Raw genomic sequence first — 15,113 nt, forward strand, 5'->3', positions numbered from 1 at the left:
ATTGCCCTTGCTGTCACAAAGTGACCGTTCTCTCTTGGTTGTTTTAGTTTCCCAGTGGAAAGAGAGACATGGTAACAAGATCATGCCTGGGCATTAATTCCATCATTTCACGGTGCCCTTGACCTTGAGTGGATTATTTCTCTTTTTTTTTGTTTTGTTTTGTTTCGTTTTTTTGTTTTTGTACGGGGCATAAAATCCCCCATGCTGATCATTATTCAAAGATCAGGTTCACACAGGGGAGCTGTTACATTCCAACAAATCAGTGCAATTTGATCTCAGTGATGTCATCCTTTAGTCACACTGGGCTTCAAGTCACAACACAAAAACATGTATATTTCCTCTCTCTCTCTCTCTCTCTCTCTCACACACACACGCACACACGCACACAAACACATACGCACCAACACACTACTACAGAGAGTTCATCTCAGACATGAATGTGCCTTAGTTCATGTATGGACTGTACTCATAAAGCAGATTATTGACATTGTCATTAATTTACATAACATTGTCATCCATAAGGATGTGCAGTTTGTGGTTCGGTTTTCCTCTCCTCTCTCCTAATGTCCCCCCTGTTGTCTTCATTCTATCATATACTTTATTCATTGTTATTTCCCTTCTGTACACATATGGATGTGAATGCATGTCATTTCTAATATGAATATATTTTGCTAGTAACAGTGATACCTTTTAATCTTTGTTTTAGAGTGCTATTATATTCCAGATGGAGCGAAACCCTTTGTATTACTAAATTTGATAGAGATAACTGAGAGCCATAATATTTTCTTGTGGTTATGGGCCCAGTTTTGTGTGTGTGCGCGTGCTTGTGTGTGTGTGTGTGTGTGTGTGTGTGTGTGTGGTAGCACGCTCTTTAACCATTGTCTTTATGCTGTAGGTCATCCAGGGAAGCAGGGAGTGGTGAAAAATTGGAGCTGAAGATGGGAAACGTTGGGGCAGATGTGTTGGAATTGCTGCTAGAGTTTGTCTACACAGGCTCGCTGGTCATCGATTCCGCCAACGCCAAAACCCTGCTAGAAGCCGCCAATAAGTTCCAGTTCAACACCTTCTGCAAAGTCTGTGTCTCCTTCCTTGGTATGTCTCATTGTCTGCAAACACATACATATCCACACACACCCACGCATACGCACACTCACACTCTGAACTGACCCGGGCCGGTGGTAAGTCATCCGCAGTCTGTACTGTCGTATTTTCCAACTCGTGGAAATTTCTGTTTTGTAAAAAAGGTCAAAGAACAGTTTTATTGAAATGTCAAAGCCAATGTCATGGTCTATGGTGGTGTTCACTGTGTTTAGTCTGATCAATACTCGCCCAGACCAGGAATTGCAGAGTGGTGTTGTGGAGGTGTAATGGAGTTTTCTTCAAGGCTGGTGTAGATGCCAGTGGAGAATGACAAGCCTCATATGCTAGATGAAACAGTCCCAACCACGTGAGGTGTGAGGCACAAGCTTAAGAACGAAAGACTGAGGGACAGAGTGGTATGTGCTTATGAAAAAAAATACATAACCCCTAAGGTTTTGTCCAACCTTTTGATATTTGTCTGTGAAATATAGGTAATGAGATGGCAAAACTTTTGATTCAAAAGGTCAAAAAAGGAAGTGAGGAGACAGTGAAGAAATACCATCATCTCAAATCGATTCGTTTCTCTCACTATGTCAGAGAAAAAATGTGTTCTTGTAACACACTGTGAAAACAGGCAAAATATTTGTAACCCTAGAACAAATAAAACGTCAATCTAGTGCATTTCAACCAATAAGAGCAGATCGAAGCTGCCCATGGCCTTGAGCAGGGAAATTGATAGTGTGTCAGAACCACTGAAGTCTAACAAAGATGATGAAGACCAGAAGGAAGATCAAATTAACTGGTGAAAGGAAGAAAAAACAGTATTTTCCCTCAAAGTTTATCATGCAAACATCTAGAATAAGCAATGTTTGTGAACAAATTTTGCTTTGAGACACCAGTGCATGGATGCAACATATCAGTTCATATGGGAAAATAATCGAAATTTCTTGCGTGCATGTAGACTTTGTTTTGTTTTGTTTGTTCATTGCAGATGTCAAAACTATAGTTTCTTTTATTTATGTCAAATGTGACACACATGGAGTGACCAGGGTGATCAAGTACAGTTGGTGACAAAGATGAAATTCACATGAAACCAGAATTTTCACACAGCCTAAACATTTTGCATTTAGCCTGCATGAAAGGAGTCAAAACAATGCATTGACAATAATATTCATCCTGTGGCCAAGTATATATATTGTACATTCCTATACATGTGACTTTCTAAATGATTGTCCATACAGCCACCTTCAGCCTCAAGTGATGAGAGTGAATCTAGACTTCCCGAAAATAATCTGTGAATTAATCTCTATATTGTATAATACCATGATATCATGAGGGAAGTCAGACTCTGTACGGGAAACCAAAATGCCTTTTAATCCATTTAGCTGCCAGGCTGAAGTCTTTGGAGTCGATACACACACACACACTCACACACACACACACACACACACACACAGACACACGCACACACACACATATTGCCCTGTTGAGCTGTATCCATTGCATGCCCCATCCCACCAACGGGCACGGCCCTCTTTCTGCGGTTTGTCTGCTTGCTCCATGTTTATGGCCTCTGGCAGAACCTTCCAGAAAACCAGACGAAAACTCTCCTTCCCCTCTGTCAGTTTGTGTGTGTGTGTGTGTGTGTGCGTGTGTAAGAGAGGGAGAGAAGCTTGAGTGAGTTTATGGCTAATGGCATGCTATAGTTTCCCTCCTGACTTCCAGACATAATAAAAATGCATCTGTCCAAACCAGACACTGATGGGGCCAGATTCGAATTAAAGGGTGTACTACTTGTATTCTGTTTCTTATTTTCAACCAATTTGGGTTTGTATTAGCTTTCCATGTTCACTTTTGATGTTCCAGTGTTTATTTACCTCAGAACATTCAAACCTCTGGTAACTCAATGTGTATTTTCATCAGGTTATAGTTCATAGATTTATACATAAAAGTTAAAGCCAACACACTTCAATGTATTTTTATTTCGGTGGTTTTTAACAAAGTGGTCAGCAGTCTGTGCCGAGGCCTGTTTTTGATGCCGTTCTCCTCTGAGTCCCAACCCTGAGACCCCACACTCCTCACGCCCCTGTAGACCCCCTTGGAGGGCCACTCTTTCAGATGTGACTCTATCGACCTTTCCTCTGGCTCCATCATTGGCTGAGAGGGACACAAAAGAGCTTCATCTGGCAGTGCTAATCCACGGGATGCCACCCTGACCACGAGCCCTGCGCTCAAATCGATTCTCCTCTTGTTTATCCCTCGAGCGCTTTGAGATATAACTTTCTCCTGAGCTTCACAGATACACAGCCTGATAGCTTTGCTGTGCCTCTCCTCCCTCCCCCCCAGTTCCTCTGATCTTTTATGGATCTGAGCAATGGGTTCTCTCCCTTTCTGTTCTTCAGAGAAGCAGCTGACAGCTGGGAACTGCCTAGGGGTTCTGGCAATGGCCGAGGCCATGAATTGCACGGAGCTCCATAACATGGCTAAAGCCTTCGCCTTGCAGAACTTCCCCGAGGTGGCAGGTCAGGATGAGATCCTCAGTATCTCCAAAGAAGACCTGGTCAGCTACCTGTCGAACGACAGCCTCAACACTAAGGCCGAGGAACTTGTCTACGAGACCATCGTCAAGTGGATTAAGAAGGACCCAGCCAACAGAGTCCAGGTGAGAATGTTCTCAGAATTGCAAGGTTCATGAGGGTGAGTCAAATGTCATGTCATCACTAATCCCTCAAGAATCGGGTTTGTGGCATTTTAGGGAAAATCTGACGGCTGAATGAAGAGCATGTAGCTGCGGTAGCTTTAACTACCTGGGTGCAGTCTCAAAATTACTCAAGAATGTACATCTTTCACAGACAGATGCTATTAAACAATAACTAAGGTGTACTCCCGACCTAATACACCTATGTTGAAAGTGCACGCTCTCCTTAGTCTGAACTGATAAAATTTCTCAGATGAATAGATCATATTGACCAGGAGTCCAAAATCTCAGGGTATCAGCACAGAGGAATAAAAGGACTCAGAGACAGGCATATTTGGGACAATACCCAAAGCGTCATCAGTAACTCCTCCAGTTATGTAGGACAATTTTTGGAATTCACACCTTAAGGATTAATCTGAAAGATGTTTTTTTGGAACAACTAAGAGCAGGCTAGCTTCACTCTATCAGCTTCAGCTTTCAGGCTGCCAGACAGTAGAGCAGACTAAAACAATATTATTGCTGTTTCATGTATAGAATACGTGAAGATCTGTGTGAGATGTCTTTAATATTGTGTGTTGTGTATGTGTGTCTGGTACCACATGTATCCCATGTACTGTGGAATCTCTGTGTTATATGACTACCAACCTAAATCAAGTAATTGTATTATATTGTATAGTTATACATCATATTGTGTAATATGAGGTATATAGCATGCTTTTTAAATATGAGTAACCCCAGAGTGCAACGAGAGTGTACGAGGCCTGGAGCCCATTCAGTGTCAGAAGGTCACTGTCTCTGCTTGGGGGATCAACTTTCATCTGGGACATACTAACATACTGCAGAACTTAGTAAACATGATATCTAAGTTATTGAGTATTGATTGAGGATGGTTGGGATTGATGTAATATTTGAGCATGCCCAGACAGCGTGGGGGAATGCGGGGGAATGCGCTCTGAAGTTATTGGCTGCGATGAGCGAGTTTGCTCTCTGCAGGTATTAGAGGCGAGCTAGTCCGTATGTATGAGCTCTCCTGGCTGAAGTGAGGGCACAGCAGGATAGCAGGCACCCCGAGGAGAGTGTGTTCCTCCAAGGATCAAAAGAACTCTCTCGAGCCTCCAGACAGTTCAATAGGGCTCACCTCGCAGTCTACTTCTACACTTGGAAAAAGTGAGGTTTTCGGACACATGCGACCCAGATATAGCGTGGTTAACAACTTCTGTTAGCCTCTGTCTTTCTCTCAGCCTTAGAAAAAAAGTGTTTGCAACTGCTTATAGTCTTAATCAGAGAGCATTGATACAGAGACAAGGATCAGATGGAGCGCAGGGAATCATAGATTAAGGGACTGAGCACTGTGATGTTCAGCCCTTTTGGAATTGTGACAGAGCATGGTGACAGTCTGAAATTGGTGAGCGAACGGTGATGGCGCTGCCTGACAGGTCTGCTGGTTTAGAACCCAGTCATGTACACAGACTGCATTCCTTCTACCGGAAAAAAAAAACACACACACACACCAGAGCTGAAGTTTACTGTATATGCAGTGTCATGTCACAAAGAGAATATAAGCATCTTTTTTTTTCTCCAATCTGGGTCAAACTGAGATAGGGAGAAAAAAAATCTTGGGTGACTTTTCTTAAGGACAGTTTGAGTCTGATTGTCACACGCAGAAGACGGAAAAGCTTAATGTGGTATGGTGAAGGAGCTTTCAACCGACTTTTGTCAATGAAAGAAGTAAAAATGGGCAGACGTCCTCCTGTGAAATGCAGATGGCAGTTTGGTCTGCATGTGGAAAAATTGCTGGCCATTACTCCAAATGAAAGAGTGCAATTACTCCAAATGAAAGAGTGTGAGGTGAGAGAAGGAAAGTGTCTGAGCAGGAGCCTTGCAACATGAATGAATAAATCGTGAAAACCAAAGAAAGAAATCTACAGTGTTAGCATCACAAGTAAAGGATTCATTTTCACACCATTAGATAATTAATGCAGCTTTAACGACAAATGGGCAGCTTAACAATTAATTAATGTTTCAGAGCAAAACTGAAGCATGGCATCCATGTGAGATAATATATGGGTTCTTATGGTATGCTTCTTCACAGTGCTCTACAGTAATGTGTTGACAAAGTATAACGAGTAAATTGTGTCGTTTATAGCGCTCACGTCCTCACAGCAGATGCTCCATGTGGCACATTGAAGAAAGTGGACTACTTCAAATAGACTGTCACATTGCAAGGCCAGGATTCTCACACATTCAAAGAATGATTATCATTTGACCTCTTCCAATGTTTCAAACAGTCCCTTTTTGTATTTCTTCTTTTCACAATGTAAAATGGACCCTGTAGTTGAAAATACAATTAAGGCCACCAGAATTCATTTAAAATCTTCACAAAAAGTCTGAAATGATTATGTAGAGCTATGTTTTTATCATGTAGCCATAAGAAAGTAATATTTTCCTATTATCATCCCATCAAGCAGGTTTAGAATAAGCATCCCAGTGTGTGCCTGAAAGGAGAAGTGCAGGAAACTTTGGGACCATAAACACAGGGGGAACCTTTATGCAGATTTTGTCAGAAAAACAAGTTCTTTGTGTTTGTAAAAGAACCGTAACACAGAACAGGATCGTTGAAGTCAGTTTCATCAGTTAAAGTTGAAAAAAAGTACTTTGGCAAGACAAAAAAGTCATACCTAAAATGTGAACGCCCACTCTCCACCCAGATAGATGAATAAATAAATAAATCTAGGACATATAAACGAATAAATCAAATACAAAATCACAAACAAAATAGGAGTATCGTGGTTGTTTTGACATAAAGGAATTTTGGAAACCGGTGTAATATTTCAGTTGCTGTAAACACACATTTGATTGTAGCCAAAGTCCAAAAATCCTCCCTCAGCTTGAACTTCCTGCAATTTCAGCCAAGACCAAAGATCGATCTGCCTGAGACTCTTACCAAGGCCATGGTTACTGGCACAAAGAGCAACATAAACACTGTGGTACTGGGTGTAATTGGGAAAATGGACTTGCACGTCAGCTGTAAATGCTGGGTGAAATGGTAACCCCTTCTTTTTTTCTCCATCCTGGCTCTGTGTCCTCAAGCTGAGACCACACATTTTCAGCCCGACAAGCTTCAGTCTCCATGCGGTACTCCGAAGAAAAAAGAAGCTCTGTTAAATACGTGCTGGAACCAATTTCATTCAGGAGTTTATCTCACCTGATAAAGCTGCATGTCAAAGGAGTTTGATTAATTGCACCTCTTTTGAATACTGGGTTCATGTGTGGCTGAAAAGAGGGGATAATGATGGTTTTTACAGGAAGAAAGATCAGTATGCACCTACTAAAGGCCCCTTTTATTCAGTCACCATAGAGTAACAATAACTCCGACTGCTACCAAGCTTTCACTCGTGTCCCTCTCACACACCGTTCATTAAGCACGGAGGTCAAGGGTGCCACTTATGCCGCAGAGAAAATTTTCCCAATTTCAGTAGCTAAATGAGTCTTTACAGCGGATTTAATGCTACTCTGTTTCATATTGAAATTCTATTGTATTTCATGTTGGGAAAAACACTTTACGTTATTGAAAGAGAAAGTACAGTTTTTGAGTCTGCCGTTGCTTTATCACACTTTGTCTTTGCTTCATCATCCATTTTAGATATGTTTCATGCACTGTGGTCGTGGCTCAATAAAAGAACATCCTTTTGATGATATTAACGGACATATTTAAGTATATTATACACAATTATACTCTGTAGTTGACTCAGGTCAAATGACTGAAATTAATAACTTCTTTACAATTATACTCTAATTTCGAAGTTAATTGCAATTAATTTGTCAGAAAAAAAAAAGGGTTTATATCCCTCAGCCAGGATCCAGTGTTGAAAATGTAATCATGTAATTATCCTAATATGTGTACCTTTTCAAGATTAAAAATGTAGCCAATCCCAATTCATGATGCAATATATCAACCACTGAGTTCAGCAGTCTGGAAGTCCACACTGAATAAACCCCAAAACAAAATTTATTCTACGCTCTTTAATCACATTTGTGCATATTATTATTAAATGGAGAAAATTACTCAAATGATTTATTTAGAGTTTTTTGAGGAATGAGAATTCCTCAAGACAGTACACACATATAAAATGACACATTAAAATGATTTTAAATTCTTTAATTCTGTAATAAATAATGTTTGTTTCATAAATTACAGCGACACTTGAGTGTCCCAGGTCATTCTCAGCATAAACCAGAGAAAAAATATCTGCCCTGGACATCATCACCACAGCTAAACACACAGATAGAAAGAGAGAGAAAGAGTGGGACAGAGAGAGAGAGAGAGAGAGAGAGAGAGAGAAAGAGTGAGAGAGAGAGAGAGAGAGTAGGAGGCTGAGGTTCAAACACTCAGGTTCCATTTTGTATCTACCGTTTGCGTTCATTATGGTTCAAAAGCCGAACGTCAGGCTGTGGGCCAGCTAACACTCGGCTCACCGCGCTCAGACAGGGCTTTTTTTTCCCACTCCTCTCCTCGTGCTTTTTTTTCTCTCCTCCCTCCGTCTTTTCCCCCAGGAGGGGAATACCCCCTAGCTGAACTCGTCTTTCGTCTCGCTGTGTGAAGGAATGCCTGGTCACGTCATTTCTCCCCACCAGACTGGGCTCATATTTAAAAGACAGTAAATATAGTCTCCGTGTTCAGGTATCATTGGTGTAAACACACAACATGGGGCTGTATGACACACACACACACACACACACACACAGACAAAGTTACCCAGACATACACTCACACAGTCTTTGGTATCTATAGACGGTGTATAAAAGAAAAACTGCACAGTGGACAGTTTTCCTCTGGATCTTCTCTGTTCACTGAAACATTGACTCTGTCATATCTGTATAGCGTGCTGGTTTATAGATTATTCCCTGCATCAGCACAAATGTGTGTGTGTGTGTATGTGTATGTGTATGTTTGTGAATATGTGTATTTGTTTTGTATTATATTGCACTTTTGCTGTCCTCATATTTCTCTCAACCTTTCTGGGGTGTTTTCATAATGCAATTGTTGTAATAGAACAGCCAGGAGTGCGTGTGTGCGTGTGTGTGTCTGTGCATATCTCTGGTACCATCCTCAGGTTTTAGAGACAGAGAGGGGTAAGAGTGTGTTATGTCCCATTTGTACGCCAGCATATCTTACATACTAGGTGAGTTCTGAATATACATATAGTAGGCCTAAATGTCCCCTAAATGAACCGACCTCACGTGTGTGTTTGTGTGTTTTTCTGTGCGCCCGTGTGCATGTGTGTTTGCATGTCTGTGATAGAGTGAGTGCTTCTCAGTCATGTATGCATCTGCATGCTATCTAAACTTCTCTGTTGAAAGAAAAGAAAACACATGATGGATAACTTAATTTAGGCGATCTGTCTAGTGTGTGGCTATCGAACATAGCCGCCAGTAAACAGTGCAGGGAGAGCATTGCGTGCTTACTTCTCTGCACCACCGTTGCATCTAGCCCTCAGAGAACCTTCTCCTGGTTCACCAGCATGCCACTCAGCTGCTCTCTCTCTCTCTCTCTCTCTCTCTCTCTCTCTCTCTGAGACACCACGATAATCAACACCTCACAATTATGTTAACAAAATGAAATGAAGAACGCGACCATCTTCAGAGACAAGGACAGTGGCTGCCAAAAACATGCTCAGACACGGAAGCCAAACGTGAACGTTTTTTTGGACCACAGTTATGACACAACCTGAAACCAAGGTGACTGGATTAATGCTGATTCAAAGATATGGAGGTGACACATTGTACTCTGTGGAGCGTAAGAGAGAAAGACAAGATGAAATGGGAGGATGCCAGGCCCATTTATCATTGATTTGCTGTAGGAGATTGCTGGTGTTAAGCTCATTGACAAATGGAGCCTGACACCGAATTGAGTGTTAGCACACGAGATGAGATACATGAATGTGAATGAGGAACAGTGAATAGTAAGGGAGGGAGGAAGACAAAAGAGAGAGAGAGAGAGCAGAAGGAGAGCAAGAGATGGTGAATGAGAGAGAGAGTAGAAAATAAAGAGAGGGAGAATAAGAGGGAGGGGGAGAGAGAAAGAGAAAGAGAGAGATTGTGAAGTAACCTCAGAGGCAGTCATATATGAAAGCTGAATAATTCACATCTCAGCGTGTAACGAGAAAAGCTTTCAAAGTTAATCCATTGTGAGCCTGTTTTAGAGGTCAGTCCGGGTAAGGGAGACGGGGCAATGTCCCGGCAGCAGATTCAGCGTCACGTTTGAAACACTACTGACAACTCTGGAGAATTCGCACAGAGATACTTACCAAGGCAGCTGGCGTAACAGAAGGCCACTGCTCCTATTCCGTGTGAAAACGCCGTATCTTAAACTGCTGAATCAAATACGGTGGGTTCAATAATAGGCAAAATAGACCTGCCGCTAAGGGCTGGAAGAGAGGGTTGTAAACGTTCCGTCCGAATTCATATTTCCTCACGCAGTCAGAGAGACATATTTGTCCTGTGGGAAGTGGAGGGGGGGGGGGGGTCTGTCACTTTAGAGAACCTCTGTGCTCCATTTGCCAAACCCTTCTGGAGCATTGCATATTTTATCGCAATCGTTTAATCTCCCCAACACGAGACAGAGCGCACAAGCATCAGCGTTTTTTACTAGCTGAGATTAACGACCGGGAGCTGAAATCCCCCGCTACCTTTTAAAACCCTGGCATGGGTCGTCTAGCCAGGGCTAGCCAGAAGCTGATTATTATTTCTCTAACTGGTCCAAAGCGGTTTGGCGGAGTGCTGGTGAGTCGTGGTGTTGACTGAAGCCGAGGGAACGGCCCTTATGCCGGGCCATTTATTCCAGATCAGTATGCCTGCGTGAGCCCCGGGATGATTTTTTTTTCTCTTTTTTTTTCACCAGTGCGGCTGTTAATCCCTGATCTTGCAGTCAGAAATGAGAACGGAAGCGACCTGCAGGGGCCTTGGCTGGGATTTGGAATTCATGAATGACTTTTTTCTTTTTTTTTTTTTCACCAAGCATTTATGCTGAACATTTTCACAAATTACTTGCTCATTCAGCCATTTTTCTCTCTTAAAGCATTGCTTGTGCCAGCATTTGACACACTGTAGTTCACACTGAAAGTGGAGTTTACAAACCATGTTTCAGTAGACACCTGAAGGTCAATGTCTTAGTAGAACGGACTTGAGCAACAAATTGAAAATGTCATTAATGCATGGCTAACATTTCACCAGCTAACATTTCACCACCAAATGCTCCAACGCCATTGTCGCTGTGGCATGCTCTAGACCTACATTGTTACAGCAAAATGTCTGGTTTAACGTGGAAAAAAAACCCTTGGCTTGTATCTCTGTCAGTCCTTGGCATTGACGAAAAGTGTTTGCAAAAAGTTTCTTTACCAAGCACACCAGAGAACATCCACACAGGTAATGCAAGGTCAAACTAAATAAACATTGGCACACTCTCCTGGCAGCTTTGGATATAAGCAAAAAGCAGCACAGGTGTTCAAACAGGCTTTGTGTGTGTGTGTGTGTGTGTTTTCAGACTGGCATTTCGGTAATGCGCTGAGCGGGAGCGTGGGGGGGCGGGGGCGGGGAGGGTTTCGCACTCCGACCGCTGTCCCTGTCAACTTGTGTTTACAGCATTTAACGGTAGACACTACTGAACAAACAAGCAGCAAACCAGTGGACTTCCTTCACCATGGCAACGGGCTGTGAGCTCACCATTTGAGCCAGTCCAGCGATGTCAGTCTCTAAAGAATTCTTGTCCTCTGTGACAGGTTGAGATGGTGAATAGATTGATTGACAAGCATAGATAGCCAAAATGTGTCTTTTTTTTATTACAGTACAGGGTTGTCATGTCTTTATGAGCCTGGCTTAAATTGTTTGAAAGGTTTCATTTCATAACACAGTTATTGAATTTCTTTATTCTCCTTCCCTCTTTCTCCACCCCTTTCTCTCTCTCTCTCTCTTTCTCTCTCTCTCTCTCTCTCTCTCTCTCTCTTTCTCCATCTCTCCTAGCACATATCTGAGTTGCTGGCAGTGGTGAGATTGCCCTTCATCCACCCTAGTTACCTGTTGAATGTGGTTGATAATGAAGACTTGATAAAGTCATCAGAGGCATGTCGTGACCTGGTCAACGAGGCCAAGCGCTACCATATGCTTCCTCATGCCCGCCAGGAGATGCAAACACCCAGGACCAGGCCCAGACTGTCTGCAGGTAGGCCTAAACACAACCACTACAACCCCCCATGTTCTGTGGATGGAACTGGATATGCAGGTTGACTTGACTCATTTATACTAGGTTCTCTTGGTTATCAGAATAACCTACCAGTAGTATGAGGGACACAAGTGAGAAGGGCAAAAAACAAAAAAACCACCAAAAACAAAACAAAAAAACAAAAGACAAAGGGACAGCTTGTACCTGAACAAAAACATTGTTTGTCTGTATTGTCTGTGTATTGTCTGTATTGTCAGTGTTTGGAGACCCTCTGCTGACACTGTCACTGCAATCACAGTCCTACTTTAGGTTAGAGACCTAGAGACTCAGAGACCTAGAGACACAGCACTCAATCTTCTCTTGGTCAGGAAGTTACACACACACACACACACATATATATACATGTATGTATGTATATATAGCCTATGTATATACAAGTGACTCTAACTCACCATACAGTCTTGTTGTTGCATGTGTCAAAGTAGGTGGTTTCTGGGGAAAAAGGGCATCAGAGGACTGGGAGTAAAAGTATTCCAAGTCTTTGTCAAACACTGCTGGTTGGCATTCTGTTTCTAGAAGCACAGACTAAGTCTGGCCCATTGTAGCAGCCCCAACACAGCAAAATTTCCCATATACTTAAAAAATGTGGGCATTAAGATCCTGAAAAAAATACTGACTGTTCTCCAATCAGTCCTTGATTTATGAAAAGTTCATTCCGGGCCCCTGATCATTGTATAAGTTCGACACACGTTTCTCAGAACTGGAGAGTATGGATTTATTTGGTCCGTATACGCTGTGGCTCCTTTTTCTCTGAGACCTTTATTGATTTCAGTCCATTGCAATATATACAAGCTGCGAACCTCTAGCTGGGAGCAAAAAACACAAAGTGTGTTCAAAGAGAAATGCTTTTATAGCAAAGAAAAAAACCCCACAATTGTCATATAATACACTGAGACTGCCACTTGCAAACTCTTCAGATTCTCCTTTACCTTTGTGTGAAGGGTAGTAGATTGAAAACTTAAAACCTGAGTTAAAAGAATACTTTATCAGTCATGTGGAACAAGAAGCAAAGCCAACAAACTAAAAACTCTCACACCTAGCTTTTCAGCTTGTGAGAGATATCATAAAATGTTGTATAATGCTTGTAAATGCCATCTATAGTTTCCAACAATTTCAGTAGCATTTGTTTGTTTATACCATTAAATCAGATATTTATGAAAGTAAGCAGACTGTGCCATGAAGCAAATTGCTTTTGGGCAGTGAGATTTTCCATAGTCATCGGCCAAGACTGCAGTCTTTCCTCAGTAAAGTCCTGCTTAATTATCCTTTGAAACGTATCAAGAGCTAAGCATGGACCCAATAGCAATTGACTGGACTGGACTTATTTTCTGCTTGGTGGGATGTAGGTAATTACCAAACAACTGTCTTTTTTTTTTTTTTTTTTAGAGAGACGATGGACCATAAATTATTATTTTCTGTTTATTTGTTTGTTTTGACCAATATGAACTTATGAGCAAACAGAGAAAATGCTGAACTTTTAGTGCGTTGAATGTTTAATTGCGGAGTGTGCAAGGTTTTGAAAGATCATTAACACCTTAGGAGGAATACTCTTTTTTCTAATTCTTTCACATTCTGTCTCTCCCTCACAGTAAAATATTCAAACATTCATTATAAAGAAAAGCTTATACATTTTTTTTGTTTGTTTGTTTTGCCTGAATAACATTTTTTGCATATTTTGGCTGAGGTCTAAATATCCTTCCCCTTGAGTATTTTTGTCATATTTGTGCGCTGTGTTGTTTACAAAGTGTTTAATGTCAAACTTTTTTGTGGGCTGGCCATCTGGTGAGTGTTTTTGATGCACAGTGGGCTGTCTGGTCACCTGTCAGCAGGGTGAAGTGGATTCAGCCAAGAGGGCCAGACACTGTGGAAGACTGAAGTGACTTACTGTCTCTCTCTTATTAAACTCTAGTGCTTTCACACTGGAGAAAGTCAAGTATACTCAGTGTTTTTTTGGGTTGATGTAGCTGTGTCAATAGAGTTCCAGTAAGAGTGTGTACTGCTCTTCTCTCTCTCTCTCTCTCTCTCTCTCTCTCTCTCCCTCTCTCTCTCTCTCTCTCTCTCTCTCTCTCTCTCTCTCCCTCCCCCCCTCTCTCTGTACTGTGGGTTGGTGTGTACATGCACATGTGTGTATTTATGCGTGTGAATGCACTCACACACCACCTGTGCCAGGAAGATAAGTCACTCATGTGAAAAAAGAGCAGGAAACAGAGTGATGTCATCAAGTCATCCATAAGTCACTCCTCTATGCTCTGATTCTGTGTGCGTGTTAGTGTGTGTGTGTGCATGTGAGTGTGTGTGTGTGTGTGTGTGTGTATGTGTCTGTGTGTGTATGTGTGTGTGTGTGTGTATGTGTGGCAAGTGCAAGTCGCAAGTCGCAGGCACAAACACCTGCAGCTCTGTCCCAGCTGCCAGCGAGAGAGTTCATTAGAGCGACACCTCTTACCACTCACCTCTTTACGTCTACTCTCTTCTCCTCTCATCTCATCTGTTCGCCTCCTGGCCCTTTAGAGGTCAAAGCAGCTCCCTCATTGTGCCATTCTCTTTTCCTCTCCTCTTCTCTCCTCCTAGACTTCAGAAGTCACGCCAGTTCCAGCGTTTTACCTTTTCCTCTCCTCTCCTCTCCTCTCCTCTCCTCTCCTCTCCTCTCCTCTCCTCTCCTCTCCTCTCCTCTCCTCTCCTCTCCTCTCCTCTCAGCCCTCGCAGGTCACGCCAGCTCCCCATATTAACAGTGTAGTTCAGGTTAATGCTCATATCATACACATTATGCATGCAGTTCTCACCATCAGCAATGAGAGAGACCACATCATGCTAAGCAATCATATCTATTGCAGCATTTATGTGTGGCAGCATTTAATTATCTCCCATCTCAACTTTCCTATGCCCTCATCAGTAGTTAATGAGCAATAAGGTCATGGGTTGAGCAGACATCTAATTAAAAAGCATTATGGATTTCTCACAACTGCTCTGGTCCTTGACATTCATCTCATCTCTCACCCTGAAAGAATCTTGAGTGGATTCCCATATATTTTTAATGGGTCCATTGATTTCTTGTTTATG

At 42.1% G+C, this 15,113-nt stretch overlaps 1 protein-coding gene across 1 annotated transcript in view; it reads left to right on the plus strand.

Annotated features, from left to right (window-relative positions):
• Window positions 1-15,113, plus strand: part of klhl29 (kelch like family member 29) — a 96,574-nt gene that overhangs the window by 54,830 nt on the left and 26,631 nt on the right. Inside the window, exons 5-7 of the mRNA XM_030772795.1 lie at window positions 896-1,092; window positions 3,483-3,742; window positions 11,798-11,996. Coding sequence (XP_030628655.1) covers window positions 896-1,092; window positions 3,483-3,742; window positions 11,798-11,996 — 656 coding nt within the window. The remainder of the gene's footprint in view (window positions 1-895; window positions 1,093-3,482; window positions 3,743-11,797; window positions 11,997-15,113) is intronic.

This window comes from Chanos chanos, chromosome 4 (genome assembly GCF_902362185.1).
Source record: "Chanos chanos chromosome 4, fChaCha1.1, whole genome shotgun sequence".
Lineage (NCBI taxonomy): Eukaryota > Metazoa > Chordata > Actinopteri > Gonorynchiformes > Chanidae > Chanos > Chanos chanos.